We start from the raw sequence: 27,868 nt of genomic DNA, 5'->3' as shown, positions 1-27,868 counted from the left end.
CCAGAAAGCACTGAAAAAAGTTTGCACCCCATTAACCAAATGACACCGACCAAAATGTAAACTGTGTTGGTCTGTAAGAAAAATCCACTGTAGGCAACCCCTTCATTAGGACCAACCAAATATACACAAAATTATGAGCAAGCATTTGAGATCTCCAGATCTCTTCATCAGGCAAGATCTTGGAGATATTGAAAGCTTGCTCTTAACTGTGTGCAGATTTGGTTGGTCCTACAGGAGCTGTTGCCTGACAGTGAATTTTGAAGTTCATCAAATTACTAAATTGCTGGTCTTAAGTTGAAATATCTAACAGCTGCAGTCCAATTAGATACTTCCATGATGATGCTATCAGCTTGGCCCAGGGGTGGTTGGGAAGAGAGTGGTGAAATACTGGATGCTTGTTTCTACATTACCACAGCTTCCTGTGGTCTTGACCCATTGAAGACAAAGGAACTTTGGGGAAGGAGTAGGGGCAAAGGACTTCTTTTTTAAAGAAGTCATTTTTGTGTTTCAAATAATAGTGTAGATATTGGTGTTTGGGATGGAACGTGTTCATGGGTGTTATTGGAAAGGGAAATTCTCGGTGGGAAAGCAGCCAGAGTGCAATTAAACAAGTTAGGGAATTATTTATTTATTAAATTATACACCTCGTGCTCAGTGTAGGGTATCAAGCCTGCTTAAATCTAAAAATAAAATTAAAAAATCCACTATTCGACCAGGAAATTATGGGGATAGCACTTTTTTAAAGAATACATGAGACCTAATGCTGGTAACTCAAAGAACCGCTGCTGCTGTGGTTGTTCCACAGAGAAGGTCCAGGATCTTTTTTGCCTTGTCTGTACTTTCACAAAAGAAGAAAAAACAAAGCAGGGCTATCTTTTGAAGATTTGTAATACATAGGGAGGAGGCTACTTTGAAGCTCCTTGCCTTACATGCTAATAAACTTGGCTGGCCTTTTAAAAGGCAAGTAATAGATACAGCTCTTCAGAGCAAACCTTGTTATGGTTTGTCTGCAAGCCATTTGCCGAAAGATCAGAACTGCCAACTATTACCATACAAATAGTGTGTGTTGCAAGATGCCATAGCTACATGAGAGCTGAAGGCTACTGCTATAATCTCAGCAGAAAGTTGCCTGCTGAAAATCAAAAGAGACTTTTCTTTGATTCAAATGGATGAGATGTATTCACCAAAGGCAAACTTAAGCGTTGGCCCAAGGCCTGGTTGATGTGTCTGTGGATTTACCATCCCTTTAGTCAGCAAGATGATGTTGATGATTATTTTATTTATTTATTGTATTTGTACACCACCCCATAGCTGAAGCTGTCTGGGCGGTTTACATAATATTAAGACACCTAAAAACAATATACAAAAATTTAAAACCACAGAGACATACAATATACACATACATTTAAAACCACTATAATAACTTTTTTTAAAAAAAAACCTATGAGCCTAAAAACCAGACCAAGGCTGATTTCATATTGCTAAATGCCTGGGAGAAGATAAAAGTCTTGACCTTGCGCCGAAAAGATAACAACGTCGGCACCAGGCGGGCCTCATCAGGGAGGTGGTTCCACAGTTGGGGTGCCACCACAGAGAAGACCCTCTCTCTTGCTGTTCTCTGAGCTTCCCTTGGAGTAGGCGCCCAGAGGAGGACCTTAGATGTTGAATGTAGTGTTCAGGTAGTTTCATATCAGGGAAGGCATTCCGTCAGGTATTGTGGTCCCAAGCCGTGTAAGGCTTTATAGGTCAAAACCAGCGCCTTGAATCAGGCTCGGAAACATACAGGCAGCCAATGCAAGCGGGCCAGAGTTCTGTTGTATTAGCATCACATATAGGGAGACTGAAGTAGGGAGAAGAGGTTTGTTTTTCCTAGGCAACAACCAGACTGGCCTCCCTTTGAGGCAGCCCCACCCAGACTCTTGCCTTCAGCTGGGTGAAACCCTACCCTGCAAAAACAAGGTTTCTGTAATGTGAATGCCAGTCAGGCAGCAACCATGCGTAGCTCCATCAGGTCTGAGGCTTCAGCAGGCCTTCACAATCCATGAAACAGCCAAAGCACATTATAGGACAGTTTCTCAACAAATGGCGGGGCCGTGGGACTTTGCATCCATATATGAAGCCGATGGAGTAGTGAACTCCCTCTTTTTCCAAGAGAGATCTGTTCAGGGATCTGAACTTGCTGAATGTGAGAATTAGGATAAAAAAATAAACCTAGAGAGGTGGTTTATTACCTTGCCTCACCCCCCATCTATCCCAATTCCTGGGGATTTTACCCAGGAAAGCCCTGTTTCCTTAATTTTCCTATAAAGAGATGGCTAACTCAGACCTCTTCGCCACCTAGTGACTAACAGATGGCATTTTGGTTGGACTTGTTTGGTAGGGGAAATGCTTTGGTTGGAGTGAAGTAGAATTGCATTCTTGATGCCTATCGCAACAGCTCTACTCAGTAAAATAGTTTAGAAATCGAGCAGGGCACTTTGTGCTTAGGCCAGTTGATATTGAAAGAACTAAGTATCAAAATATCTGGACTGTACATTATTTTTGAAAAGCAATCACTTCTCCTCCAGATTTGGTATTTTGGCCACAAATAATCTTATTCAATTGGTTCCCCTGGTATAGTCAGACCCTATCTAGGTTAACTATGATAAAATGGAAAGATGAAAATGATAGAGGGGGCATTAGTATGTGAGTAAAAAAAAAAGTGAACTGCCCAGGGAGCTTCAGCAGCTATTGGACTGTATAAAAATGCAATAAATAAATAAATAAATAAATAAAATAAAATATCATAGAACTGTCAAACTTCAGAGTTCAGCAGCTTTTTTTTTTTTACACAACACTGTTCCTAAATAATTAGATCAAGTAGTTTGGGATTTCTATAAAGCAGCGATCCCAGCACATGCCCATGGGCACTTCCAGTGGCACCCGTGGAGGGGTTCTCAACTTGCTGCCATGGACACTTGCAGTGGCACCTGCAATTTTTCCCCATTTTTTAATATATGTGAATTTGTATGTATACATAGCAAATACATATGAATGCATCTGGCTTTCTAGCAATTATACATAGGCTTAATAATAATAATAATAATAATAATAATAATAATAATAATAATTTATTTCTTACCCGCCTCTCCGATTGTATCAAGGCGGCATAAAATACACAAAATACTGATTAAAAACAAAGCATACACGGTTAAAAACTTCCTAAAAGCATATTAAAAGTATCCTAACATTCTACTGGATAGGCCTGCTGGAAGAGATCAGTCTTGATAGTTTTCTTGAATGCTAAAAGACTGTCAAGCTGATGCGTCTCCTCCGGCAGGCCGTTCCACAGTCTGGGAGCAGCAGAAGAAAAGGTCCTCTGGGTAATGGTTGTCAGCCTAGTCTTTGCTGACTGAAGTAGATTCTTCCCAGAGGACCTGAGTGTGCGGGGCAGATTGTACGGGAGAAGGCGATCCCGCAGGTAGCCTGGACCCAAATCATGTAGGCCTTTAAAAGCAGAGAAAATATCCAAATACGTACCCATTTGATGCCAACCATTCAAATATTGAAAGTGTTGTAAGGTTCTTAATCCATTGCATTATAGGACTGAGTGTTTATCCTTCCAGCATTATGATATCAGTCTTTTAGCTGTCAAAAGGGTATGGCTATTCCATTTACGCTTACCATCTGCTAATTTCCATGAAGCAAATAAATAATTTAAAAGAGCATGTACATAAGTGTATATTAAGGACTGTTCCTGTACAGAATTTATCTGTGTAATGAACTTCAACCAAAAGGAAGCAACTACTGGACATTTTGAAAACATAAGTTTAAAAGAAACATTATCTGTATTGCACCACCAGCAATTAGCTGAATTAGGCAAACCCTTCTTAAAGAGATGTTGTGGTGTCTGATAGATATGAAACAAACATTTTTTGCTGAATAAGATGGAGCCCAAGGTCCATAGATGTGACTGGTAGATGCTAAAGCAGCGATCCACTGATTAAGCATTTTGTGGTGTTGCCTACAACAATTTCTCAAATTCCCAAATGTGCCCACAGGACCAAAAAGAGTGCCTCCCACCCCGCTATAAAGCATTCTGTAAAGGCCTGTTTATAAGGGAAATTGGGTGTGTCAAGCACATGAAGGAATTGCTGGATGAAGTGAAAAATTTAAAATTCCTACACAAATCACCTCAATCTCAAAATGGCATCCAATATGTTTAGCAGCCCCAAAGAATGTATTTGTTTGAAGCATTAATGCTTCAACTAAATACATTGTTTGCAATGTTCCTCCAAACAAAACAAATCTCTGTACCTAGAGAACTAGCACATCAGTGGGTTCTAATTTAGGTTTTTATTTGACGGGCTAATTTTTTGGTATTAATATGTGTGTGTGTGTGTATAAAAGAAAATACAGTCCTATGAGGTCTCACCTGCAGTGTGAAGTGGAATAGCCCAGGCACAGGTTTAGTACAGCAGCTTAAGTATTGGGCTTTGGGATGATAGCCCTAATAACAGACTTGGTAGAATATCTTTCTCCATAAGGTGAAGACTTGGGTGAAATATGCTGGCCTCTGCTGCATAAATGTTATTGTCAAATTGCCAAGTGTTGGGCAAGGAGGGACAAATGCTCTCAACTATTTAATGTGTAAACCTCGTAAGAACATAAGAAGAGCCCTGCTGGATCAGACCAAAGGTCCATCTAGTCCAGCACTCTGTTCACTCAGTGGCCAACCAGCCATCGGCCAGGGATGAACAAGCAGGACATGATGCAACAGCACCCTCCCACCCATGTTCCCCAGCAACTGGTGCACACAGGCTTACTGCCTCAAATACTGGAGATAGTACACAACTATCAGGGTTAGTAGCCATTGATGGCCTTCTCCAGGAATTTATCCAACCCCCTTTTAAAGCCATCCAAATTGGTGGCCATCACTACATCTTGTGGTAGTGAGTTCCATAATTTAACTGTGCACTGTGTGAAGAAGGACTTTTATTTGTCCAGAGTCTCCCACCAATCAGCTTCATGGGATGACCCCGGGTTCTAGTATTTTGCGAGAGGGAGAAAAATGTCTTCCTATTCACATTCTCCACACCATGCATAATTTTGTACACCTCTATTGTGTCTCCCCTTAGCCTCCTTTTTCCCCAGCTAAACAATCCCAGTTGTTGTAACCTTCCCTCATAGGGGAGATGCTCAATCCCCTTAATCATTTTAGTTGCCCTTTCCTGCACTTTTTCCAGCTCTATAATATTCTTTTTTAGGTGGGGTGACCAAAACTGCACACAGTATTCTAACCTCTTGACTTCAATATACCATGGTAATGGTATCATCAGTTGAAACACTAGATAATCCAAGAAGATTGCAAGGACTTTTTCAGCAGGAGTTTAACTGAGCCTGATTCAGTTTGGCATAATGCAAGCAGAATAAGCAAAGCCTTGATTTCTGCCTTTTATAAGATCATAAATAAAAATAAGAATGAATAAAGGCAGCTGTGGCTAATATTTGTGTATGGGCGGTAGACTCTCAAGATATAATAGCACAAAAGGAATAAAAACCTACCAGGACTGAGGGCCAATCATCGCCATGTGAGTCATCAGAAGAGCCTCTCTTAAGAGAGTATAAGTAAATGGCATTTATCACTAGCTAGAATTACTTAGGAAAACCATTCTGACAAATGCTGTCATAACTAAAAGGGTATTTACTTAAACTACTTCCATACTCTCTGTCATGTAAAACACATTCGGGTGGTGTACAGCAATAGACCCATGCTATAAATACGCAGTTTAAAACATAACTGATGGCATCAGAAAATAAAAATAGGAAACTTAGGAAAACCGTTCTGACAAATGCTGTCATAACTGAAAGGGTATTTATTTAAACTACGTCTATACTGCCTTTCATGTAAAACATATCCGGGTGGTGTAAAGCAATTCACCCGTACTATAAATATACAGCACCCTCCCACCCATGTTCCCCAGCAACCGGCGCACATAGGCTTACTGCCTCGAATACTCGAGATAGCACACAACTATCAGGGCTAGTAGCCATGGATAGCCTTTGCCTCCAGGAATTTATCCAAACCCCTTTTAAAGCCGTCCAAATTGGTGGCCATCGCTACATCCTGTGGTAGTGAGTTCCATAATTTAACTATGTGCTGTGTGAAGAAGTCCTTCCTTTTATTTGTCCTGGATCTCCCACCAATCAGCTTCATGGGATGATCTCCATGGTCATTACCAGATGGACATCTGCAGGATGTGACACAGCTGGGAGGACCTTTGATGATGATGGCAGCAGCCAAGCAGGTATCCCAGTTCCAAGTTGTTTAGGGTCTTTTAGATTAATGCCAAAACTTTAAACTTGGCTCAATAGCAAATTGGCAGCCAGTGCAGTTCTTTCAACAATAGTGTTGTAGGGCAGTGTCTAGACATATCACGCAGTCTCGCAGCTGCGTTCTGCAGTTTCCCACCCACATATTAGGACAGCCCCATATAAAGCACATTACAGTTAAAATGTCAGGTTCCCAATGCATGTAAGGCACTCCTTGTCACTGCAGCTGCTTGGGCTTCCAGAGACAGCTATTATTTATTTATTACTGCATTTATATCCCACCTTTTTTCCTCCAAGGAACCTGAGGCAGCGTACATAATCCTCCTCCGCTCCACTTTATCCTCACAACAACCCTGTGAGATAGAGTTGGGCTGAGAGTCTCTGACTGACCCAAAGTCACCCACTAGGTTTCCATGGCTGAATGAGGACTAGAACCCAGAGCTCCCAACTCCCAGTCTAACACTTTAGCCACTACACCACACTGACAGCTATGGTTCTATGAACATCCCTATACTATATATCTGCTCTTTCAGAGGGAGTGCAACCCCATTCAGAACAGGCAAACAGCCTAATTCCTGGACCCAAGAAACACCTTCCCACAGGCCCTTCATCTCACCAGAATCCATCTCAGTTTCTTGGTCCTTATTCAGTTCGCACTGCATCCAGACATTGGTGTAGGACCTGCACAGCCTCTTCTGATTCTAATGTAACAGAGGAATAGAACTGTGTGATCAGCATACTGATGACCCCATGCACCAAATCATCTAATGACATAATTTCAAATAGAAGTTGAATAGCACCAGGGACAAGATGGAACCTTGTGACACTCTCTGGGACAAGCGTCAGGGGACCAAAAAATAATCACCCGTGCTATTTGCTGCAGCTGGCCACGCAAGAGTTGAACCGCTTTCAAACCGTGCTCCTTTATCCTGAACTCAGAGAGACGGTCCAATAAGATATCATGGTCAATGGTATCAAAAGCCACTGAGAAATAGAACAAGAATAATAGGATTGCATTCGCTCTCTCCTGATAACTGCTCAGCAAACATATCACAGTGGGCTGCCAAGTGATTGGGTCACTCAATCACTAGGGCAGATGTTAACAGTCCCCAATCCAGATGGAACAGCTCCATTGGGCAGCTATTCAAGGATGCAATAGAAGCCACAAAATTAAGATTTTTTCACTGCCACGCAATAGGCCCGGTTACGTGCCTGGTGTGTGTTCAATCATCGTCTTGGCAAATTCATTGCCAAATATGCTCTAGCCATTGCCTGGCCCATTTCATTGCCCACAGTTCTTCTGAATACTAGAGGGTGGCACATGTGCAGTGAGGCCAGAGAATGCACTACTGAGCAGTTGTATCGATAGCCCTTCTCGTCTTGCCTTTTAAAACGAGACCCGGTCCATTGTCCTGTAAGGTTTTATAGAACCATGAGCTCTATTCAGAATGCCCTGAGTGCTCTCACAAAGGGGCTGCTGTGGAGGTGAGTGGCTTGCCTGCCCATTCATGAAAGAGCTGCCATGGGGAGGGGGAGCATAGATAGTAACAAAACACTCATTGCCTATAAGGCAAAGTGGTGAGTCTGAAAACAACGTAACTTGCCTAAGAATCTAAGTACAGAAGTGGTGACGGTGGGGGCGACACTCCAAAACACAAAATGACTCTTGAATCCAAATACAGATGGTGCTGGAGTGCAGCTCTTTGCCTGCTGCATGCTGTACTCCCAAATATTTTTATTTTTTTTAAAAAATACTAAGTAAAAATCAGGAGAGCCAGGGAGCTTGGTACCACCAAGAGAAGTGTTCACGGGTGCCATGTTGGAGACCCCAGTATTATGCTTTTTTCTCTGTGGAACTATTAAGAGCAAAGTCATTACAGGGACCTGCTGGATTTCCTTTTCCTATACTTACATTATATTGGAAGTTGCCTTAGGAAGACTACTGTCTTGAAAGATAGCTCAATGATACATTAACATAATAGTGGTGATAATAGCTAAAAAAAAGGTTCAAGATTGTATAATTATGGAACAGCTATCACCCGTATTTAAACTACTGAACAACTGAAGAAAGCCAGAAAGTTTGCTAGTGACAGGCTCTGTATCTTACATATATATATATAAAATAATCAGATGAAAAATACACTCTGTCTCTAATTTTAAATCTTCATTTACTGAAGAGAAAAATATCTAGTTGCTGAAAGTACATAAAACAGCCAATTTGTATTTTGTTGTTTGGCTTTAGGTTTTAATTACTGCAATGATCACTCTTTGCAAAACATCTATATGTTATACATCTGAGTTGCTAGGGAATAATTGAATGCCTGGTTTTCTGCTATAGTACGGCATCTCCTCCCACACTTCACAATGGCAGTGTTTCCCGCATGTAAGCATCCCACACAGGCACTTCCGCTCAGTGTCCATGCAAGGCTGAAGTTCAGCTGGTCTTGGTGTGCAGCATGTGTACATGTGTGTCACCAGGGAGGTCAAATAGTTGGACTTTATCATCATCATTCTCTAATAGCAAACTCAGCTAGTAAGTGCGGATGGAATTGCACCCAAAACAGAGTGACTGAGAAGCACGAGAGGTATTGGTATGCTAGGGGAACTCCAAGGTTTGGCGAAATACTCTCCAACACCCAAATTTGGGTGAAAAGCTATAAGAACTTTATAAATAACAAACAAATAAGGCCTGCATCAACATGCTGCAGCGTAGAATGACAAAATGACAACCCACCAGCCCATTTGATTAGGAAACGAATGAACTGGCCCACTGGTCTGAACCAGACCATTGAGTTGGGGAAGAGCTGGTATTTGACAGGCAAGTTTGCTAGGTGTAGCCTCTTGAGTTGCTGGAACATGCTATTGAATGAGAAGATGTTGATTGCTCTGTGTTGCTCTTTAATATATAAGGGTGTGTGCTTGGTCTTTTGTGATTCATTTCATGATGATGATTTATTTGCATTATGCAAATACTGGTGTGCCTGGAGCAGCCTTCCCTAACCTAGTGCTCTCCAGCTGTGTTGTACTACAACTCCCAGCATGCCCCAGCCAGCCATGTTGGCCTGGACAAAGCTGTGCACAAAAATTAGGGTAAATATTTTTCAGCCCCATTGTTACTGGGGTGTATTCTCATGGCGCCATTCCTGTCTTGTAGCTGTAGGCGTTGGTCAATCGTGGACTCCCTTTATAAAGTGTTTCTTATCTAATGTGCATTATAACCGATGTTATATGCTTGAATTTGGTTTAAGATTCTTCTCATTTGCCCTGCCCTCCCCCTTGCTTCAGCCACCAATCTCACCCCTACCACTCCACAAGCTTTCTTCACCCAACTTCAGCCCCAACCACCTGACAGAGCTTCTTTATCCTGTTGAGCATATATAAGATCTACCCATCATTGAGGTTTTTGCAAAAGGTGGAGCAATGGGTAATGCCAAGCCTATAGACCCAGCCCTCCCTCTAACCTGGTGATCGTTGCCTGCTAGAGGTGTTGCTAAGGAATGCTCTGCTTCCCTTCTTCATTCAGGGAAGCAATGATAATGCATCTTCCTCGTTTCCAAAGCCAGGTCTTGGATCTCTTCTCGGAACTGCTGATTATTTGGTGATTTCTCAGCTTTTGTGCAGGTTCTTTCTCTCTCTCCCCCCCCCCCCATTCTTGAAGGTTGAAATGCCTATCGTAAGCCTTATTTACTGCTAGTAAAAGCTTTAAGCTACAACATGCTGGTATTTTTTACTTTATTTTTTAATTTGTGCTCCCTCCTTTTGCCTTTGGTCCCACCCACCACTGGAATGGGACGCCCTCCTTGAGAATGTCCCCAAAATTGAATTCTGACCCTGGCCTGAAAGACGTTCCTCCTCACCTTTGCTTTATGTGCTAGTTCAGTACTTTCGAGGGAGTTGGGAGCTGGGTATTATTACAGTGTTTACACCTTCTGTTTACCGTTAACGATAACCTTTAAAATATAATATTCCTCATTTTATTTTACAGCAGCTTTTGCCAGGGAAAAAATTCTGGGAGACTGATGATTCAAGTAAAGATGGACCAAAAGGAATATTTTTGGGTGATCAGTGGAGAGACAGCGCTTGGGGAACTTCAGGTACGTCACATGATCAGGACTTTAATTCATTTGGAACCAGCCTTGTATTTTCTCCCCCTGTTTCTTAACTATACCTCTTTCCTCCTCACAGTTTGTTAAAATGTTCTCGTATATCCTGGCAGAAGTATTTTGGAATATATATATATATATATATATATATATATATATATATGAGAAGTTAATTGTAAAGTTAGATATGAAAGGGTCTCTTATTTTAAACTTCTTGAATACAGGACTGTGCGCTGTTCTGGCTGCACTAGTGGGGAATGTGGACTAGAGAATCAGGCAGCGGTGGCCATGTTAGGCCGCATCCATCTTCTGAGGAGATTAGGAAGCACACTTTCCCAAGACGGCAAATAACTTGCTGTTGAAGAAAAGACTCACCTCAACTTTGCTTCTGTTAAGTGTCTATCATCAGATACTGTGACTTAGGGCACAGTCCTATGCATGTTTAGACAGGCAAAAGTTCTACAGCTCCCAGCATTCCCCTGCCAGCCATGCTGCTGAGGAATGTTGGGAGTTGTAGGACTTTTTTTCTGGCTAAACATGCATAGGTTTGCACCCTTAGATGGCTGAATGTTTTATATGTGTTTGCGCGTGCACGCTTTTGTTGCGCATCATTCTGTTATATAGATATGTGTTTGTATATTCTTTCGTTACAGATCATTCTGTTTCCCAACCAATCATGGTTCAGAGAAGACCTGGTCAGGGTTTTCACGTGAATAATGAAAACTCGGTGCTGTCCCCACGATCAGAAAGCGGTGGACTTGGAGTTAGCATGGTGGAGTATGTGTTGAGCTCATCTCCTGGGGATTCCTGCCTCCGGAAAGGAGGATTTGTAAGTATACTTGATGACATCTGGCACGATGGTCTTTAAATCGTGGTTTCTGTTCTGGATATTATTGTAGAAGATTCCTTGGTTCCGCTCTTGCCTTTGGCTTATTTTTTTACTCCCCTACGGGGTTTTCCTTCTTTTTGCACTGGATATGTCCAATACATCTTCACTGTTTTTGAGCTTTGGAACAGTTTGGAGTCTTATCACATTGTAAAAACCAAGACGGTAATGCTGATATAGGAAATTTCATTTAAAGGGAGGGGAAGGAAAGGGAGTAGTTAGGCCCATAAGTGAACATCCAGCTGCCTTTTAAACATGGGCTTTGTTTGCACTGACAGTTTTGTTCTACAGATTTAGCACTCAGTAACATTTACTTTATTAAGGTCAAGACTGTATGCCACAATTCGGCAGGAATGCAAGAAAAATGGTGATTGTTGCATTGGGTGCAAAATCCAGCTTCCTGAAATCTTAGTTTGCGTCTTTAAACAAAATGGTTCTGATCCTTATGGCTCCAAAAATATACTTAGAAATGGGTGAATAATGCCTAAAACAGCAACAAAAGGGGGCTTTCCGTTGTGCATGTGCAGGAGTTCAGTGGCTTGCAAGCTACTTATTCCTTCCTAGGAACAGAAATACCTGAATATATTAAACAAACTAGTAAATATGTGGAATAAATTTTGTGCTTCTGTGTGTGTATATATATCCCCCACCCCACAGACACACAAATCCTGCAAATTTGCATTATGAACGCAGACTGTAGAGTTTCTTCATAGAGAATTTGGACATCCTAGGTGCAGAGCTTTTTGTTCAACCATAGAGTATGCACAGCCTTGATTTAAATCCTTTTTGTGTGTAAGAGAGCAATGCTGTGGTCCCAGGAGAGCATCCCAGAGACCATATTATTCTTCATAGCATCCCCTCCGATCCCTCCCCTCAGCCCCTGTGCAGCTGCCGCAGAAATAACCCTGCTGTCTGCTTTCCAAGGTCATACGTGTGGCCCTTGGAGAGGGTTTGGAGAGGTTTGTAAGGGGGTGGTCTGGGGGGAGGGGAGAGGAGAGGCCAGATTACAAAGAATCCTATGGCCTCTCCAGCCCGTCCCCACCAGCGCGCTTCATTTAGACAGGCTCAGAGGACCATCAGGGGAAAAATAAAACAGCAGGAGGCCAGAGAGGTGAAAATTGCCTCCATCGTTCCTCCTGCCCTGCCAGCAGTAGGGGGGTGTTGGATACGTGGAAGCCCCTGGGTTTGGAGGCTTCTGTAAAATGAGGCTGCAATCTGTAGGATTGTGTCTTATGTGTATTAATCTCTGCTGAGCCACGAAGTTCACTGTGAGCCAGTTCGTATGTAGAACAAAAACATAGTTTAACATTATGTGCATTTGTTAGGAATGAGCCTGCGCAAAATGCCAGATTCGCACATCCCCATGTCTGCTTCGTTCCTCTCATGAAACCAAAAGGAAGAAATAGACCAGAATTTAGTTTCACAATAGCTGGGTTCCTGGTTTGTTGTTGCATACGAGCCAGGAATTATGGTGTAAAAGAAACTCTAGTTTGCTAAACAAACCCCCCAAACAATCTAGGTTTAAGTTAAGTTTTTTATATATATATATATATATATATATATATATATATAATATATATATATATATATATATATATATTATATATATATATATATATATATATATATATATTGTTAACACAAATTAAAATACATCAACATAAACAAACAATCAAAAAATTTTGAATACACACAAAAAAACAGAGCTCAACTACTAACATTTGTAATTTGTCAATATTCATAATCAAACAATACAATACAATACAGTTGCTCCCCTTCACCCTTTGGGATCTATTCCTGCTTCCAAAATCTCATTACTTCTTCTGGTGGTGGTTTTCCACTTCCCTTAGAGAACAGATATACCAGGAACTGTTTCCAAATTCCCTCAAATTCATTCGTATTTGTTATGCCTCTTCTTACTTTTATATTACATGTCAATTTATCATTAATGGCAATATCCCAAATTTCCTTGTACCGTTCTTCAATACGATAATCTCCCTGAACCTTCCAGTTCCTAGATATAATTAATCTCGCTGCTGTCAGCAGATTTGTTATCAATTCTTTAGTTTCTTTGTTACACTTTAAATCTCCATATAGTGATAGTAATACCACACTGGGTGTCTCATCAATCTTCATTCCAACAATTTCTTTTATCTCATTAAACACCATTTTCCACAGTTTTTGTACATATTCGCATTCCCACCACATATGTAAATACGTTCCTTTTCCCCCGCAGCCTCTCCAACAATTTGCTGAATACAGCTTATTTATTTTATTTAATCTCACTGGGGTTAGATACCACCTCCATATGATTTTATAATAATTTTCTTTAATTCTTTTACACTGCAATTCCTGGTTCACACTTAACCACAAGGGTTGGGAGGATACTTTAGCTCAGTCCTTTGCATGCATACCTGCCTGCTTTGTGCATCTAACTCTAAATCCTAGCTTAGCATTATGTATGAACTGGGTCTATGTGACCTCTAACCAGCCATTATCTTGAAGTCTAACCTATCTTTTGTTAAGATAAAATGAGCTGATAGGGAAAGAAGGTCCTATGCCTCTCAGACCTCCTAGGAAAAATGGCAGGATAAAAGTGTAATAAATAAAAGCTATCATACCGAAATGTAAATAAGTCCACTCATTACGTACTGTCCACAATATTCTAGGTCAAAATAATAGGAAAATACAGTAAAAATAACAAATAAACAAAGGACAAAAGAGGATTAAATACAAAATATGAAAGGCTTCAAATTTATCTTTTAAAGCCACTCATGGTGTAAAAATTGGATTCTTATTAAGTAGATAATTAGCAATGTGGTGAACATCAAGTAAACTTATCCAGCTTTGATGATGATAGATCCCTCTTTAGCCTAGTTTATAACGGGCATTTAAACAGATAGGATCTTCAATATATTACAATCCGCAAATACATAAATGTCATTTTCCAACTGATTTATGGAAACAAAATTTGAGTGAATGTATGGATTGTGAGAAACTACCTGAAATCCTTTAATATTTTTTTCCTTTTAGCTCAAAGTGTTTTACAGCAGTACTAATACCATCAAAAATACCAATACAGATAAGAGGTTAATATAAACTAAGCAACATTTTTTTTAATGCAGAAGGTTTTTAAAGAGTGGCATTATTTTGGTATGATTAGTTAAGAGACTGGTCTTAGTGGTTTTTTTTTTTTTTTGGTAATTAAATTATAAGATATTGTGCACTGTTATATTTTACACAGGGGCCAAGGGATGCAGAGAACGATGACAATGATAAAGGTGACAAGAAAAATAAGGGCACATTTGATGGTGATAAATTGGGTGATTTGAAGGAAGAGGGAGACGTGATGGACAAGTCCAATGGCTTGCCTGTACAAAATGGGATTGATGCAGACGCAAAAGATTTTAGGTATGTATGTTCTTATATGTGAGTTTCTTTGTGCTGTGCTACAATATACAATAAGCCAGTGGGAGGCTGCAGTTGTACAGCATGATCAATCAGAATATGACTGGTATATGTTTGAAGAGAGAGTTTGACCAGGTTTGCAATGGGGATGACAAGGTGTGTTTTTGTGTGTGTGTGTTTTGTGTATATACTTACGTGGGCTAAAAATACACTTCCTCTTCTATTGGGAGAGTTGGGTGTGCCATTGGATAGCTCATGGAATATGATATTTTGAGAGTGCTTGCTGTGTTGCCTGCTAGTTGCATTGCTACAAATTCAAAGTACCCTGTGAAAGAAATCCAAGATGGTGTGAGGCTATAGGCCAGTTCATAAGCCAGGGCAGCTCAGAGTTTTTTAAAAAGTAGTCAAGAGTGATTTTTCTTCTTTATTTGATTTGTGCCCCCATCTTTCTACCAAGAAAAACGGCACACTATTTATTTATTGCATTTCTATACCCGCCCAATAGCCGGTGGGTGAGCCAGCATGCTACTTTATGTGGCTCGGTCGCTCGCATTGCCAGTGGAAGCAGCTAAGTAAAGGACTGTTATTTTTAATGTGACATCCAAACCCAGAACTTTAGCTTGTCTCTCTTCTGGCAAGCCGGAGTTGGAACCCATGGTCCCTGGGTTAAAAAAAGAAATCCCTGTATGGCCATGGTTTGCAAACCAGGCCGTTTCCTAACACCATCTTAGAATTCTTCCGTAGGGTATCTTTTATTTACAGCAATGCAACTAGCTGGTATCTGGGTTCCAACTCTGGCTTGTCAGGGGATGCACAAGCCAGAGTTATGCGTTCAAACATCACACCAAACAACCCAGGTACAGAGTGTTCCTAGGTTGTTTAGTAGTTCCCTCTGGCAGTGACAGCCATCGATCCATGTGAACTAGCATAGTAACCCAGTATTTAAGTCTGGGTTATCATGATGTATGAGCTGAGGCCACTCATTGCAATAAGATGTCTGTATTGGAGAAATCTTTTCATGTAAACTTGGCTGTTCTAAAGCCGGGGATGATATTTGCAGCTTTGTGAAGTAGATTAACTTTTGCATGTGTTGAATTACGTCTTTGGAAATTACGAAGAAAACCAAGCCAAATGACTCTCATCGTGTTTGTGCGGCTGTCTGCTAGTTGTTTGACAATCCTCTTGTTAATATTTCGTTCTAGAGGTTTACTGAGCCCCTCATGGGCTACTATGCACGACTGCACGGGCTGTATGTAGCTTGTTGCATCAGAAGTATGTTCTTCTGTTCTTCAGTAGATTAAAGGAGGCTTAGTTGAATCATTTTATCAATTTGATGAATTGATCTGGGGCAAAATCATATCTGGATGCCTGTCAGCCTCTGAACCCAGAGGCTGATGGGCATCCTGTGCAGAGTGGGAGGAGCACAAAGGTGATCTCCGCCTCCACGTTTCCCCCATTCTGCATTTTTGCTAGAAAGGCGTTTTTGCCCATCCAGCTGAGGCATCAAAGGGGGAAGGAGGCAGGCGAAGGGCTTGGGATAACTCTCGTGCCTTTGGAGAGGCAGCCGAAGCGGTTCTCTCGGCACTGGCTCCAAGGGGGAGGGGAGCTCAGACTCCTGGGTCTGAGCGACCTCAGATCCAGGAATCTGAACTATCCTACGTCACTCCAGACATTGCTCTCCCCATCTGTAATGGATTTTGCATGCATGTAAAACAATAGTTGTGAAGAAGAATGCATGCATTCTTGGGTTTTTACATGATGTAAACATGAATCACAGCTGGCATCCTAGAAGAGGCAGCCTGCCCTGTGTGATAGAGAAGGAGGAAAGGAAGAGCAATAATAATGATCTATGCGCAACACAAAACAGGAAAGAACAGAAAAGTTGTTGGCATTTCAAAAAGATGAGAACCAACTATTTTATTATTATTGCATTGGTATTGTCCATAACAATGCCTTCAAAAACGTTTCTCTTTAAATCGTCATGTTTAGATGTTGTTTTGTTCTTCTTTCTTTATCTTTAGCCGGACACCTGGTAACTGCCAGAACTCTGCAAACGACGTGGATCTTTTAGGGCCAAACCAGAATGGATCTGAGGGCTTAGCCCAGCTAGCTAGTACGAATGGTGCCAAGCCTGTGGAGGATTTCTCCAACATGGAGTCCCAGAGTGTTCCACTGGACCCCATGGAACATGTTGGCATGGAGCCGCTTCAGTTTGATTACTCTGGGACTCAGGTACCTGTGGATTCAGCTGCAGCAACTGTGGGCTTATTTGACTACAATTCTCAACAACAGGTAGATCGTACACTTATTAATAGGCTTTCTCCACCTTTTTCTCCCTCTTGACATGGGTTTGCACACACAAGCCTATATGCCTGAAATGTCTCTGTGTACCCAGCCATACAACCTTTTCATTTTCATACGCACAGCTGGATTTCCCCCATCCCATCTCCCTCTTGATCTTTCCTACTGCTCTGGGCACTTGTACTGTATTCCCGTCTGTCAGCGTGCAGAATAAGTGCTCTAGAAAACCTGGCAACATCATATTTGAACTAGGACGAGCGTTCAGGCTGAGGAGTTGACTCTGTCTCCACGAATGAATGTCAGTTTTGCTTAAAAGCCAAAGCGTAGGATGATCTGTGTAATGAGAATATTTTTTTTTTTAAAAAAAATGTGCTTATTTTATTACAAATACTGCCGTACGGGTGCTTTCCACTCCCTTCTATCACTGTAGGGTGCTTCTGCACCCATTTGTTGCTGCACCCACTATTGTGACAGCAGCCACAGCTGCATTCTTGGGGGGAGAAAATTCCAAGAAATATGTGCAGTTTAGCTCTTTTGTAACTGCGTATCAAGTTAATCAGCTACCCCTGCAGTGGGTGTGAGACCGACAAAAGGAGAGAGAGGAAGAAGACTAAAATGGAACTAAATAGAATGTCTTTCTTTCTTTCTTTCTTTCTTTCTTTCTTTCTTTCTTTATTACATTTATATATCGCCCCATTGCCGAAGCTCTCTGGGCGGTTTACAAAAGTTTAAAACAGTAAACATTAAAAAGTATACAAAATTTAAAATAGTCAAAAACATAAAAACAGCGGTATCCATTTAAAAACAACAGTTCTGGGGGCCGTAAAAAAACAAACAAACTTTGCATTGTTAAATGCTGTTTAATGCCTGGGAGAAGAGAAAAGTCTTGACCTGGCACCGAAAAGATAATAATGTTGGCACCAGGTGAGCCTCATCAGGGAGATCATTCCATAATTGAGGGGCCACCACTGGAAAGGCCCTCTCCCTTGTTGCCATCCTCCGAGCTTCCCTCGAAGTAGGCACTCAGAGGAGGACCTTAGACGTTGAGCGTAGTGTACAGGTAGGTTCATGTTGGGAGAGGCATTCTATCAGGTATTGTGGTCCCAAGCCATGTAGAGCTTTATAGGTTAAAACCAGCACCTTGAATTGGGCTTGGAAACATATAGGCAGCCAATGCAAGCGGGCCAGAATCGATGTTATGTGTTCGAACCTTCTGGTTCCAGTTATCAATCTGGCCGCTGCATTTTGCACAAGCTGCAGCTTCCGAACCATCTTCAAAGGCTGCCCCACTTAGAGGGCACTGCAGTAATCTAATTTGGAGGTTACCAGAACATGGACGACAAGCTAAGTTATCCCTGTCCAGATAGGGGCGTAGGTGGGCCACCAAATATGTCGCTCAGGGTGGAAGAACTACAAGCATATTGGGAGCCTGTGAGGCCAGGAGGTAATACATTCCTAGCAGTAACAGCATTGGGATGAAAACCACTTGTCGAATCTTTTTAAACAGGCTTCCGTGGCAAGACCTGGCCCAGTGCCTACCTACGGAAAGCTTTGCACCACAGCCTTGAAATAAGAACTTTAGTGAAGTTGTAAAACAAAAGCTTTTCTTTCCTTCCCCAGTTATTCCAAAGACCGAATGCGCTTGCTGTTCAGCAACTGACAGCAGCACAGCAACAGCAATACGCACTGGCAGCCGCCCATCAGCCACACATAGGTAAGCACATAGGTCCCGTGTTTCATCAGTAGAAGCACTGCAGCCTTCTATTTTGTCTTCAGCATTTCTTCGGGTAGCTATGACAATAATATTTGCGTGTTGTAAAGGGCTAGAGCAAGGGATAATATAAGAATGGGGTGGGGGATGGAGAAATATTTGAGAGTTTTTTGTCCGTAAATATGGACCACATCTGCTTGTCCATCCCTGGCCGATGGCTGGTTGGCCACTGCAAACAGAATGCTAGACTAGATGGACCCTTGGTCTAATCCAGCAGGGCTCTTCTTACGTTCTTATGTATTATTATTTATTATTTATTTTACAGTATTTATATACCGCTCTCCATTGAAAATTTCTGAGCGCTGTACAAGATAAAACAAAATAAAAACAGAATAAAACACTTTAAAATAGATTTTAAAAAAATGCAAAATGTACAGTATGTTCTTACCTTCATATTGACTGGCTTCGCACAGAACGGCAATTCCTGGGTGGTTTGACCCATGAATTGTTGGGGCTGAGCAGCCGCGAGCGAGCGCGCTGCCTCCCACATGCTGGTTGCTCCCATTTTCAATCAACACAGGTTATCGTGACAATCTGGAAGAACCCAGGAATTGTCATTACATGCGAACGGGGTCATTCTTGGTTTACTCATGTCTAGCAATGATGATGCTCTTGCCCTCACTGAGAACGTGGTTCTATAATGAGAGTTTTTTTGTAAATTGCTCTGAGCCAGACATGGATTTGACTATTTGCAATATTTAAAGAAGCCACAGCTTAGGCAAGGCAGACTTTTATCTTGAAACCCTCCTTAAATAAACTCAATGGGTGGTTGATCAACAGTGCCCAGTTTTGTCAGTATTCCCAACAAAACTGGTTTAACACAATTCTGTGTTTCTTTATCTCTAGTCTTAACTTGGCATCAAGGTACTAAAATTAGAAAAATCGTATCTATTTATTTGGTTAATGGTATTTGATAGAAGAACAAATGTCTAGATTGTTAGGTAAATAGATATTTACTGGTTTTGACCCAAAAGTTGAATGTGAAGACAATCACTTCGACCTCCAAGGTTTATGTTCACTTTTAACTTATGAGCAATACCATTTTCCATCATCTGAACATCAGTGTTGTGTTGTTCTTATTTTACACCAGAATTTAAAAGGCAATTCTACTTACATTTCTCAGGATAGATGTGTCATATTTTGCTTATTTGAAATGTGCCTGTATAAGGGCATACAGGCACCTATCCCCATCTCTGGTCATGTATTTGGCCACTTAATATTCCTTGTATTCATGGTTTAGGATACAAGTAAGGGATAATGTGGATTCCTGGGAAAACAGTGCCATCTGGAGTGTTGTGTCTCAACCTCCCTACAGCAGTTCTCTGCTGAAGAGACTAGCTTCCTTATAAATTCCAAAGGTGCTTGTCTCTTTGGTGAAGGAAACAACTTCAAAAAACCCAGTTTGCACAATAGTTTGTACATGCGTTGCGTCTTACCACTTCCTCCTTGCTTCTTTTTGTATCCTGCCACTGTGTCTATCCTGCGTGATTTAGCACTTCCTGGCACTCTGGTCTAATTTTTTAAGACTAATATGCCTTTGCAGCATTCTGAATTCCTTTACGAGAAGTCCCAGGCCCACAAAGAAAAATATATGTGCATGAATAACATTGTTCCTTAGAAGGACTGATTATAGTGGTTTTCCTCTTTAACTTTTGCTATGACTCATTCCTAGGTTCCTGGAAGGTTTTTAAAATCTTTCTCCCCCCCCCCCCCCATATTTATTTTCATGGCATCCTAGACTTGACGCTAAATCTTTTTGTTGTATTAAAAGTCTAGGAAACTCTTGAGTTCGGAGAGCTAAATTTAAAAATATAATTTGTAATACTATAACCCTATCATTTTTAGTTTGATAAATTCTGCCTAAACTCGTGGAGGAGAAAAGCATGGTTCTAAAGACAAAGGCCTACTTTGGTTTTAGACGATGCACCCATTATACTACAGCGGGCATCACCTTAGACAAGGCATCCACACCGCAAGGAGAAATTACTTTTCCAAGATAGCACTTGCCACTGATAGTTCTTATAAATTCGTTTTATAATCTGCTGACCTGATTAATCATGGCTGCTTTTTAATCAATCGGAATGTTTCAATCAGACCAATTAGTAGACTAAACACTGCAGCCCTCATCATTTGTGTTCATAGGGTAGCATGCCAGCTTCTATAACTCCAATCTTAGACCTTGAGCTCACTTACAATGTCCCATCATAGACCGTCATCTCCGTCCGTAAGTCTCTGTCTTTCTCTCTCCCACTCTCACACGCACACACGTTTTGGTAGGGTTGCAATTCTAGTCAAGTTTGTTTTTACTGACAGGTATGTTTTCAGCAGGTTTAGCTCCTGCTGCCTTTGTGCCCAACCCGTACATCATCAGCGCTGCTCCGCCCGGAACGGATCCCTATGCAGCAGGACTTGCAGCAGCTGCGACATTAGGTGAGATGCTTTCGGAGAACTGTGTTTTTAAAATGCTTTCACCGGTGACAGAGATATTAATGTCACACCTTAGCAGTGGGCTTGGACCTGAAGGTGCCATTCTGCTTACAAAAGCAGTCTTCTGCTCATGGGAGGGCACTTCTCACTTGGGTGAGAAAATTGAAACGGAATCCAGAGATGTTGTTTTTGCTTCTGCAGCCCACTGCTACAGAACCTTGCCTGTTATAGCACCACATGAGCACAAGTGTTCACAGAGCAGCGCTATTCGCTATTTTCCTTCTGCTCATGGTTCTTTGGATGCAACCCAACCTGTTGAACGCTCCGTCAAGAGCCCGTGCGTCTGTAAACCGAGGCTCAAATAGGTCTTCCTTATAACTCCCTCTTTTGCATTAAAGCCTTTTTCATAACTTAAGCAGCTGAAACCCAAGCATCTGACAGGGTCAGGCATGCAGTGCTTTGACAGCTGGGGTTAAGTCATGCTCCACGACCTCTCCATCCGCCCCCCACCGCGCCACTTTAATATATAGTGCTGCACTCCTGTGGGGAGGAAGTATCCTCTTTCAAAACGAAACCTCAGACGGATGCCTGGGCGTATGCAACATTGTTTAAGCCTCTGTGCTCAATGTCGTTTAAGCATGGCTTAGATTGAATGCATTAATGAACATTCCCTTGCAAAGTCAGTCTGGAAGATGAGGGGTTAACTGCAAGGCAATATCTTACAAATCAAAGTTTATAAAGGGCTCGTGATGATGTAAGGAAGCAATATCCTGTACTCGAGACAAGATTAGCTAGTTTGGCTTACAGTTAAAATCCACACACTGGGACGATATAAGTATGTATTCTTCGTTATTGTGTGTGGTGGGTTCCTGTGTTTTCCTGGACGTACATCTCCGTGTCCCTCTCAGTTGTGTATTGTTGCCGTGAGACATGGTTAAAACTTACATTGATTCCAGTATTAACTGCAGTTAAGGATGACCACAATTAGAAACTGTTTTCAGAATCCTCTTTTAAGAGGAAACGCAGGTTAGCCTTATCCATCGTTAACATCTGGACTACTGAGGTTTAAACTGCAGTTAAGGTATGTGGAGGGTATTTGCACTGGATTGGAAATGAGAGGAGCAAACCTGAGGTGAAACACCCACACTCATTTTACCATCATGCTCAGGTGCCAAAGTTGGCGGGGAAGTCATTTTGAGTGTTTTGGGAGGCGGAGGGATGAACGATTGTTGAAAGCTGGCAGCGGTGTCGCGCCTGACAGCTGGCAACTGCCACATTTTCCCTAGAAGGATGTGTATAGGTGGCCTTGAGCTGCTGGGAAGAGCACTGCCCCATGCATGACACAGGTGCTAGGGGAGGTCAGGGGCACCGTTTCCTCCTCACCCTGAAATTTTAATCTGAAAGTTGTTCATTTGTATTTATTTTAAGCATGTTACCCCACTCTTCCTGCTGGGAGTTCATGGCAGCTAATAGAAAGGAAAAGAATAAATTTTGAAAGCACCCTTGCAATTTAAAACACACACACACACACACACGATTAAAGCTCTTTATGGAGAACTTTGGCTTAGCCTAACAGAACCCAGACCCTATGACCCACTCCAGATTTCTTCACCACCATTAAGAGAGCCCCTTTGTTACCCCTGTGCCAATACACAGTATCCATGCTGATATTGATTTCCCAGTTGCCTAGTGCCTTTTTCTGATCTTCTCAATAATGGGTAGGGTTACAGAATGGATAGTTACTTTCATAGTCACAGTTACATAAATATAATTGGCCACCTTTGGCAAACCAGCACTGCAGGCTCAAGATGGCCTGATCATTATGTTCTTTATAATTAAAAGAAAGAACTGTGGAGGCCCAGATGTTCAAAATATTGCCAGATGCTTCCCTGTCTCCATTCTCCTACGATTTGTCAAGGCAGCAGAGCCGGTTGTTATGTCATAGTTTCAGGAACACCTAGGACTCGTTGGACTCCTACTCATGTCTAGCAGTGATGATGCACTTGCCCTCACTGAGGTTCTCTGATGAGAGCTTTTTGGAAGTACTCATTTGCTCTGAGCCAGACATGAATGGGGATGCATGCAATATTTAAACTATTTTTTTTTTTAAAGAAAGGCATGTTTTTATCTCGAAGCCCTCCTTAAATCAATGACAACTGGTGGTTGACTCGCAGTGCCTACGCTAAGCCATGCTTGTTAAGGTTTTTGAACCAACTATGGTGGTGTAGCGTGTTGAGTGGCGGGAGAAAACCTCTACCACTACAGTTAAGGAACCACCCCGCTTTACGGGGGGTGGGGCTTACCGTGACATGTGGCGGGCTCCCCGGTGGTTACAAACGGGCTCTGCAAGGACACAACCATAGAGTCTGCCAGCAAGAGTGACTCTTGCCACTGTGGACTGTGGTCACACAGCCATTTTTTTCAATTATTTTTTTCAATGGAGAGGCCCGGAGAACCTGTTTGCACTGTGGAGGAGGCCAGGATGCATAGTAAACTATGCAGAGATATGTCTGCTAACTATGGAAGGATGGGTGGCACCGCATGGTTCCACTCTTGTATGGTGGACCAATGCGTTGTGGTTGTGCTAACCGTCCCCTCACCACCAGCCCTCCTCGTGTGTGTAAATGGGGCCTTAGCTTCCAATCTCTACTCAGCCACAAAGTTTAGCAGGGGATCTTGTGCCGGTCATTTCTCAACCTAATCTAGCTCCCTGGATTGATTGATGAATAAAACAGAAAAGAGCCACTTATGCTGCCCTCAAGGACTGGATAAAAATGTAATAATTTTGCATATTAAGTTCAAAAGTGAGCTTCTGCTCGCTGGGAAAAATAAAGCAGAAACAGCCTTTACATTTCTGGTCCTTCTTTTCTCTTGTCATTGGTGCTACCAAAAACCTAGTCGTCGATTCCCTCTTTAGAAAAAGTAAATCTAAACCAGCTACTTCAATAAATTCAAAGTTTATTTTCACCTTGATACACAAACATTAACTCAACGCTCTGTGCAGCAGGTAACAAATACTCACTTAATTAGAGACCGTGAACGCCCCAATCTGACAAAATAGCACTAACAATTCATTTATCCAGCCACAAACAGAAGAAGGAGGTTGATGAAAATCAAGGTGATTTAAAATCGTGATTAAAATTGTCGTGATTAAAAAACGCCCTCATATTTCATTCATTTATTTCAATCGAGCTTCCTCTTTGCACTTCAGGTACTTCCTACACAAAAGGATGCTTGACAGAACCATTGGAAGTACATTAATTTATAGGTCAAGTAGAGCCGTTACACTTTCTAGGAGAACAGTAACTGTAACATTGAATAAATCTTTGAATAACTCTTTGTTGGTGATTTGTGTCAAACATTTGTCTTGTGGCTAGAAGGACTGCCCTATCCAATAGGTGTTTGTTCCCCTCTGCTGCCAAGAATCTGGGGGCAGATTTGTTTTTCAGATTATGAATCTTCATAGCTATCTAGTAGCCAAACAGTAACCTGCTTATTTCTCATTTCTTGGAAGAGCACCATGTTGCTTTAACCCCAGAGTAGGTAGTTAAAGAGCACGACTATAGGGTCAGCTAGCTGCACTCGTCGAATTATTATGGTGATGTATAGGATGGCATCTCCTATGTTTAAAGTTTTTTTATTTTCAAAACAAAACCAACTTAAACACAATACCAAAAAAAAGAAGAAGAAGAAGAAGAAGAAAAGAGAGGGGGAAAAACATACACAAAGTTAAAAAAAAACATAACACTTAAAACATAAAATTGACTTACGATTTTCTCGACGGGCCAAATATATAACCCTATTTTTTCTTAATCTACCATTACAAAAATCCCAATTCCCTTCTTTCTTTCTTTTATCTTAAATTTTCCTTCTCAATCATTGAATCCACAGATGAATAACTCATTTTTTTTCTTGTTCTTGCAAAAAGTCTATGAACGGTTTCCATTCCGTTAAAAACATAGATGTTGACTTTTCTCTAATTATTGACTTAAGTTTTGCCATCTCGGCCAACTCCACCATCTTCAATAACCAGTCCTCCATTGTGGGTACTATTAATCCTTTCCATTTTTGTGCATATAATAATCTCGCCGCCATTATATCTAAAAATGGTGTCCCATAGTTCTTTTTCATCTGATCATCCATCAGACTCAAAAGGAAGTATTCCCGTTTCAGTAGGATGGCATCTCCTGAAGTCATAAGCTGGATCCCAGTATCTCCCAAATCCTCAACCATGCCTAGAAAATAGCAGGGAAATTTACACCAGTCCTGAAGCTGGCATAAATAGTTCCCTCCCATTGTTTGCGATGGGAGGAGAATAGGTCAGCCCCACCCACCCCCAGAACGGGACGGAAGGGAGGAAAATGCTGCTTCCTCCACCCCGCTGGGAAGGCTTAGAATAAGAGGCTCTGACGTCGAAGCACTCTGAACCTGAAGGTAGGACTACCTTGCCCAGTAGATGTTTGTCCCCTTTCACTGCTAAAAACCTGTAGCCCATTTAGAAAGCAAGCTGCTTCGTATAGTAAAAAACAGAAGAAAACGCAGGGACCCGCAATTGCAGTATTTTTTTATAAACATGTGGATGCTCATATGTCACCAGGCAGCAGTTTTCCCCTTCAAGCAAGCATGAACAAGGGAATGATTTTTATATTTATTTATTTATTTAAGGATTTTTATGCCGCCATTCAGCCAAAAAAGGCTCTCATGGCGGCTTACAAAAGGATTTCTTGACATACTTGTCAAGATGATGCAAAGCCCTGCCATCCAGGATCTTTTAAAAAGCTGCTGTAAAACTGAAGCCAGGCTAAACACTAGCATGGGGGGAAACTCTTCACAAAGAAAGAGCTGGAGGGGAAAACAAGTGCCAGCAATAACATAACAGTGTGAGATGCTTTTGGCTTAAAGATTGGAACGTGGCCACTTGCTGCTTGAACAAACTTTAGGGAAATGGCACAAATTGCCAAAATTTCCTTGATTAAGGAAAAGAATGCCTATATATGAGAGGATTTGTCAACAAATGGGATATATATATATATGACGGTGAATTAGCTAACATGATGATGAGCTATTTAAATGGGATGACCCGGGGTCATCCCATGAAGCTGATTGGTGGGAGATTCAGGACAAATAAGCACATAGTTAAATTATGGAATTCACTACCACAAGATGTTGTGATGGCCACCAATTTGGATGGCTTTAAAAGGGGGTTGGATAAATTCTTGGAGGAGAAGGCTATCAATGGCTACTAGCCCTGATGGTTGTGTGCTATCTCCATCATTCGAGGCAGTAAGCCTGTGTGCACCAGTTGCTGGGGAACATGGGTGGGAGGGTGCTGTTGCACCATGTCCTGCTTTGTTCTTCCCTGGCCGACCGCTGGTTAGCCACTGTGTGATCAGAGTGCTGGACTAGATGGACCCTTGGTCTGATCCAGCAGGGCTCTTCTTCTGTTCTTATGTCAGCAGCAACAGCAGAGTGTTGGGTAGCCAGCCTAAAACTGTTATTATTTTTACTGTCAAAAGCTTTTTGTATGGGAACAGGCTATAAAGAATTCCATAATTAACCTGCACCTTTTATTTACGCGTTTCCATACAAGAGGGGCAAGGCCAGCGAGCTAGTCAGATGCTGGAGGTTTTCTGACTATTCATAAGATGGTCCTGGCCAGCTCTTGAGGCTTGGTAGGAAAAGCGTACACATCTAAGGCTGCACTTGGAAACCTACTTACTCATGAGTACTCATGCGTAGGATTGCGCTGCAATACTATGAGAAGTTACATGACCTGGAAAAGCTCAGGTAGGACTAAACTTAAATAAAGCATTTAAATTGGCTATCTGTGCTTCTGAATGGGAAATTCGAAAGTCTGACATGGAATACTTTTTAAAATTATTATTATTTGAGCAAATGCTGATGGTAGGTGATACCTTTAAACACCCGCACTGCTCTGTTTGCCTAACGCCCCAAACGTTCTTGAAATGGGGCCTCTTCCGTTGCTGTTTATCCCTCCTCCTTTTACGATGAAGTCCTAATCAGCGGTGGGCCAAAAGCGGAATGCTTTCATTCGAGGAATCCAACCTCTCACACTTCTGGCTCTGTTAACATGGGATTAATCGAAAGCGTGAACTCTTGCTACAGAGCCAGCAGAAGATAAGATCGGTCCTTCCTTGGTATTTTAGGGCCTGCAGTTGTCCCTCATCAGTACTATGGAGTGGCCCCTTGGGGGGTGTATCCTGCCAGTCTCTTCCAGCAGCAAGCTGCCGCCGCTGCCGCCGCTACAAACTCCTCAAATCAACAGACCACTCAGCAGACCCAGCAAGGACAGCAACAGGTGAGCAGCCCTGTGTTTTACGAACCGGCCTGAATTTGCAGCGTATTTCAAAGTGCAGGACTTCCTTAGCAAAAAGCGAAAAGTGAGGGTGTTTCTCTTTGATAAGTTCCGTTTAAACTCGCAGGAGAGGCTTGTAAATGGATGTTTTGTTTTGGGGCGGATAGTGGTTGACGCTGGGTAGATCTCCTTTAGAGAAGCCTGCACTGTTCCCATTTCTACATGCCTGATAATCACGTTGGCGACCTGGAGAAGAGGCAGAGTGCTTTCCGAGACCTTGATGTGTTGACGGTTCATGTACTTTAAGAGTACAAGACGTGGGCTTAAAATTGGCAAAGGCAGAT

At 41.8% G+C, this 27,868-nt stretch overlaps 1 protein-coding gene and 2 non-coding genes across 13 annotated transcripts in view; all 3 read left to right on the top strand.

Moving 5' to 3' along the window:
* The window catches only part of PUM1 (pumilio RNA binding family member 1), a 72,511-nt gene that overhangs the window by 21,077 nt on the left and 23,566 nt on the right, over positions 1-27,868 (top strand). For 3 of the 11 annotated variants that reach the window (XM_063140539.1, XM_063140537.1, XM_063140533.1), the window contains exons 4-10: positions 10,298-10,406; positions 11,069-11,244; positions 14,546-14,712; positions 16,731-17,001; positions 18,631-18,724; positions 21,110-21,211; positions 27,376-27,527. In XM_063140539.1, the coding sequence (XP_062996609.1) occupies positions 10,298-10,406; positions 11,069-11,244; positions 14,546-14,712; positions 16,731-17,001; positions 18,631-18,724; positions 21,110-21,211; positions 27,376-27,527 (1,071 nt within the window). Of the gene's footprint in view, positions 1-10,297; positions 10,407-11,068; positions 11,245-14,545; positions 14,713-16,730; positions 17,002-18,630; positions 18,725-21,094; positions 21,212-27,375; positions 27,528-27,868 lie in introns of all 11 variants that reach the window. The other 8 variants (XM_063140538.1, XM_063140536.1, XM_063140532.1 and 5 more) reach the window with 3 other exon arrangements.
* LOC134408537 (small nucleolar RNA SNORD103/SNORD85) lies at positions 19,375-19,455 on the top strand. The gene has a single exon (XR_010026110.1). It is a non-coding gene; the product is annotated as a small nucleolar RNA SNORD103/SNORD85 (small nucleolar RNA).
* Positions 23,193-23,273, top strand: LOC134408540 (small nucleolar RNA SNORD103/SNORD85). Its single transcript, XR_010026112.1, has one exon. It is a non-coding gene; the product is annotated as a small nucleolar RNA SNORD103/SNORD85 (small nucleolar RNA).

Source organism: Elgaria multicarinata, chromosome 13 (genome assembly GCF_023053635.1).
Source record: "Elgaria multicarinata webbii isolate HBS135686 ecotype San Diego chromosome 13, rElgMul1.1.pri, whole genome shotgun sequence".
NCBI lineage: Eukaryota > Metazoa > Chordata > Lepidosauria > Squamata > Anguidae > Elgaria > Elgaria multicarinata.
This window is presented reverse-complemented; position numbering and strand designations above follow the sequence as displayed.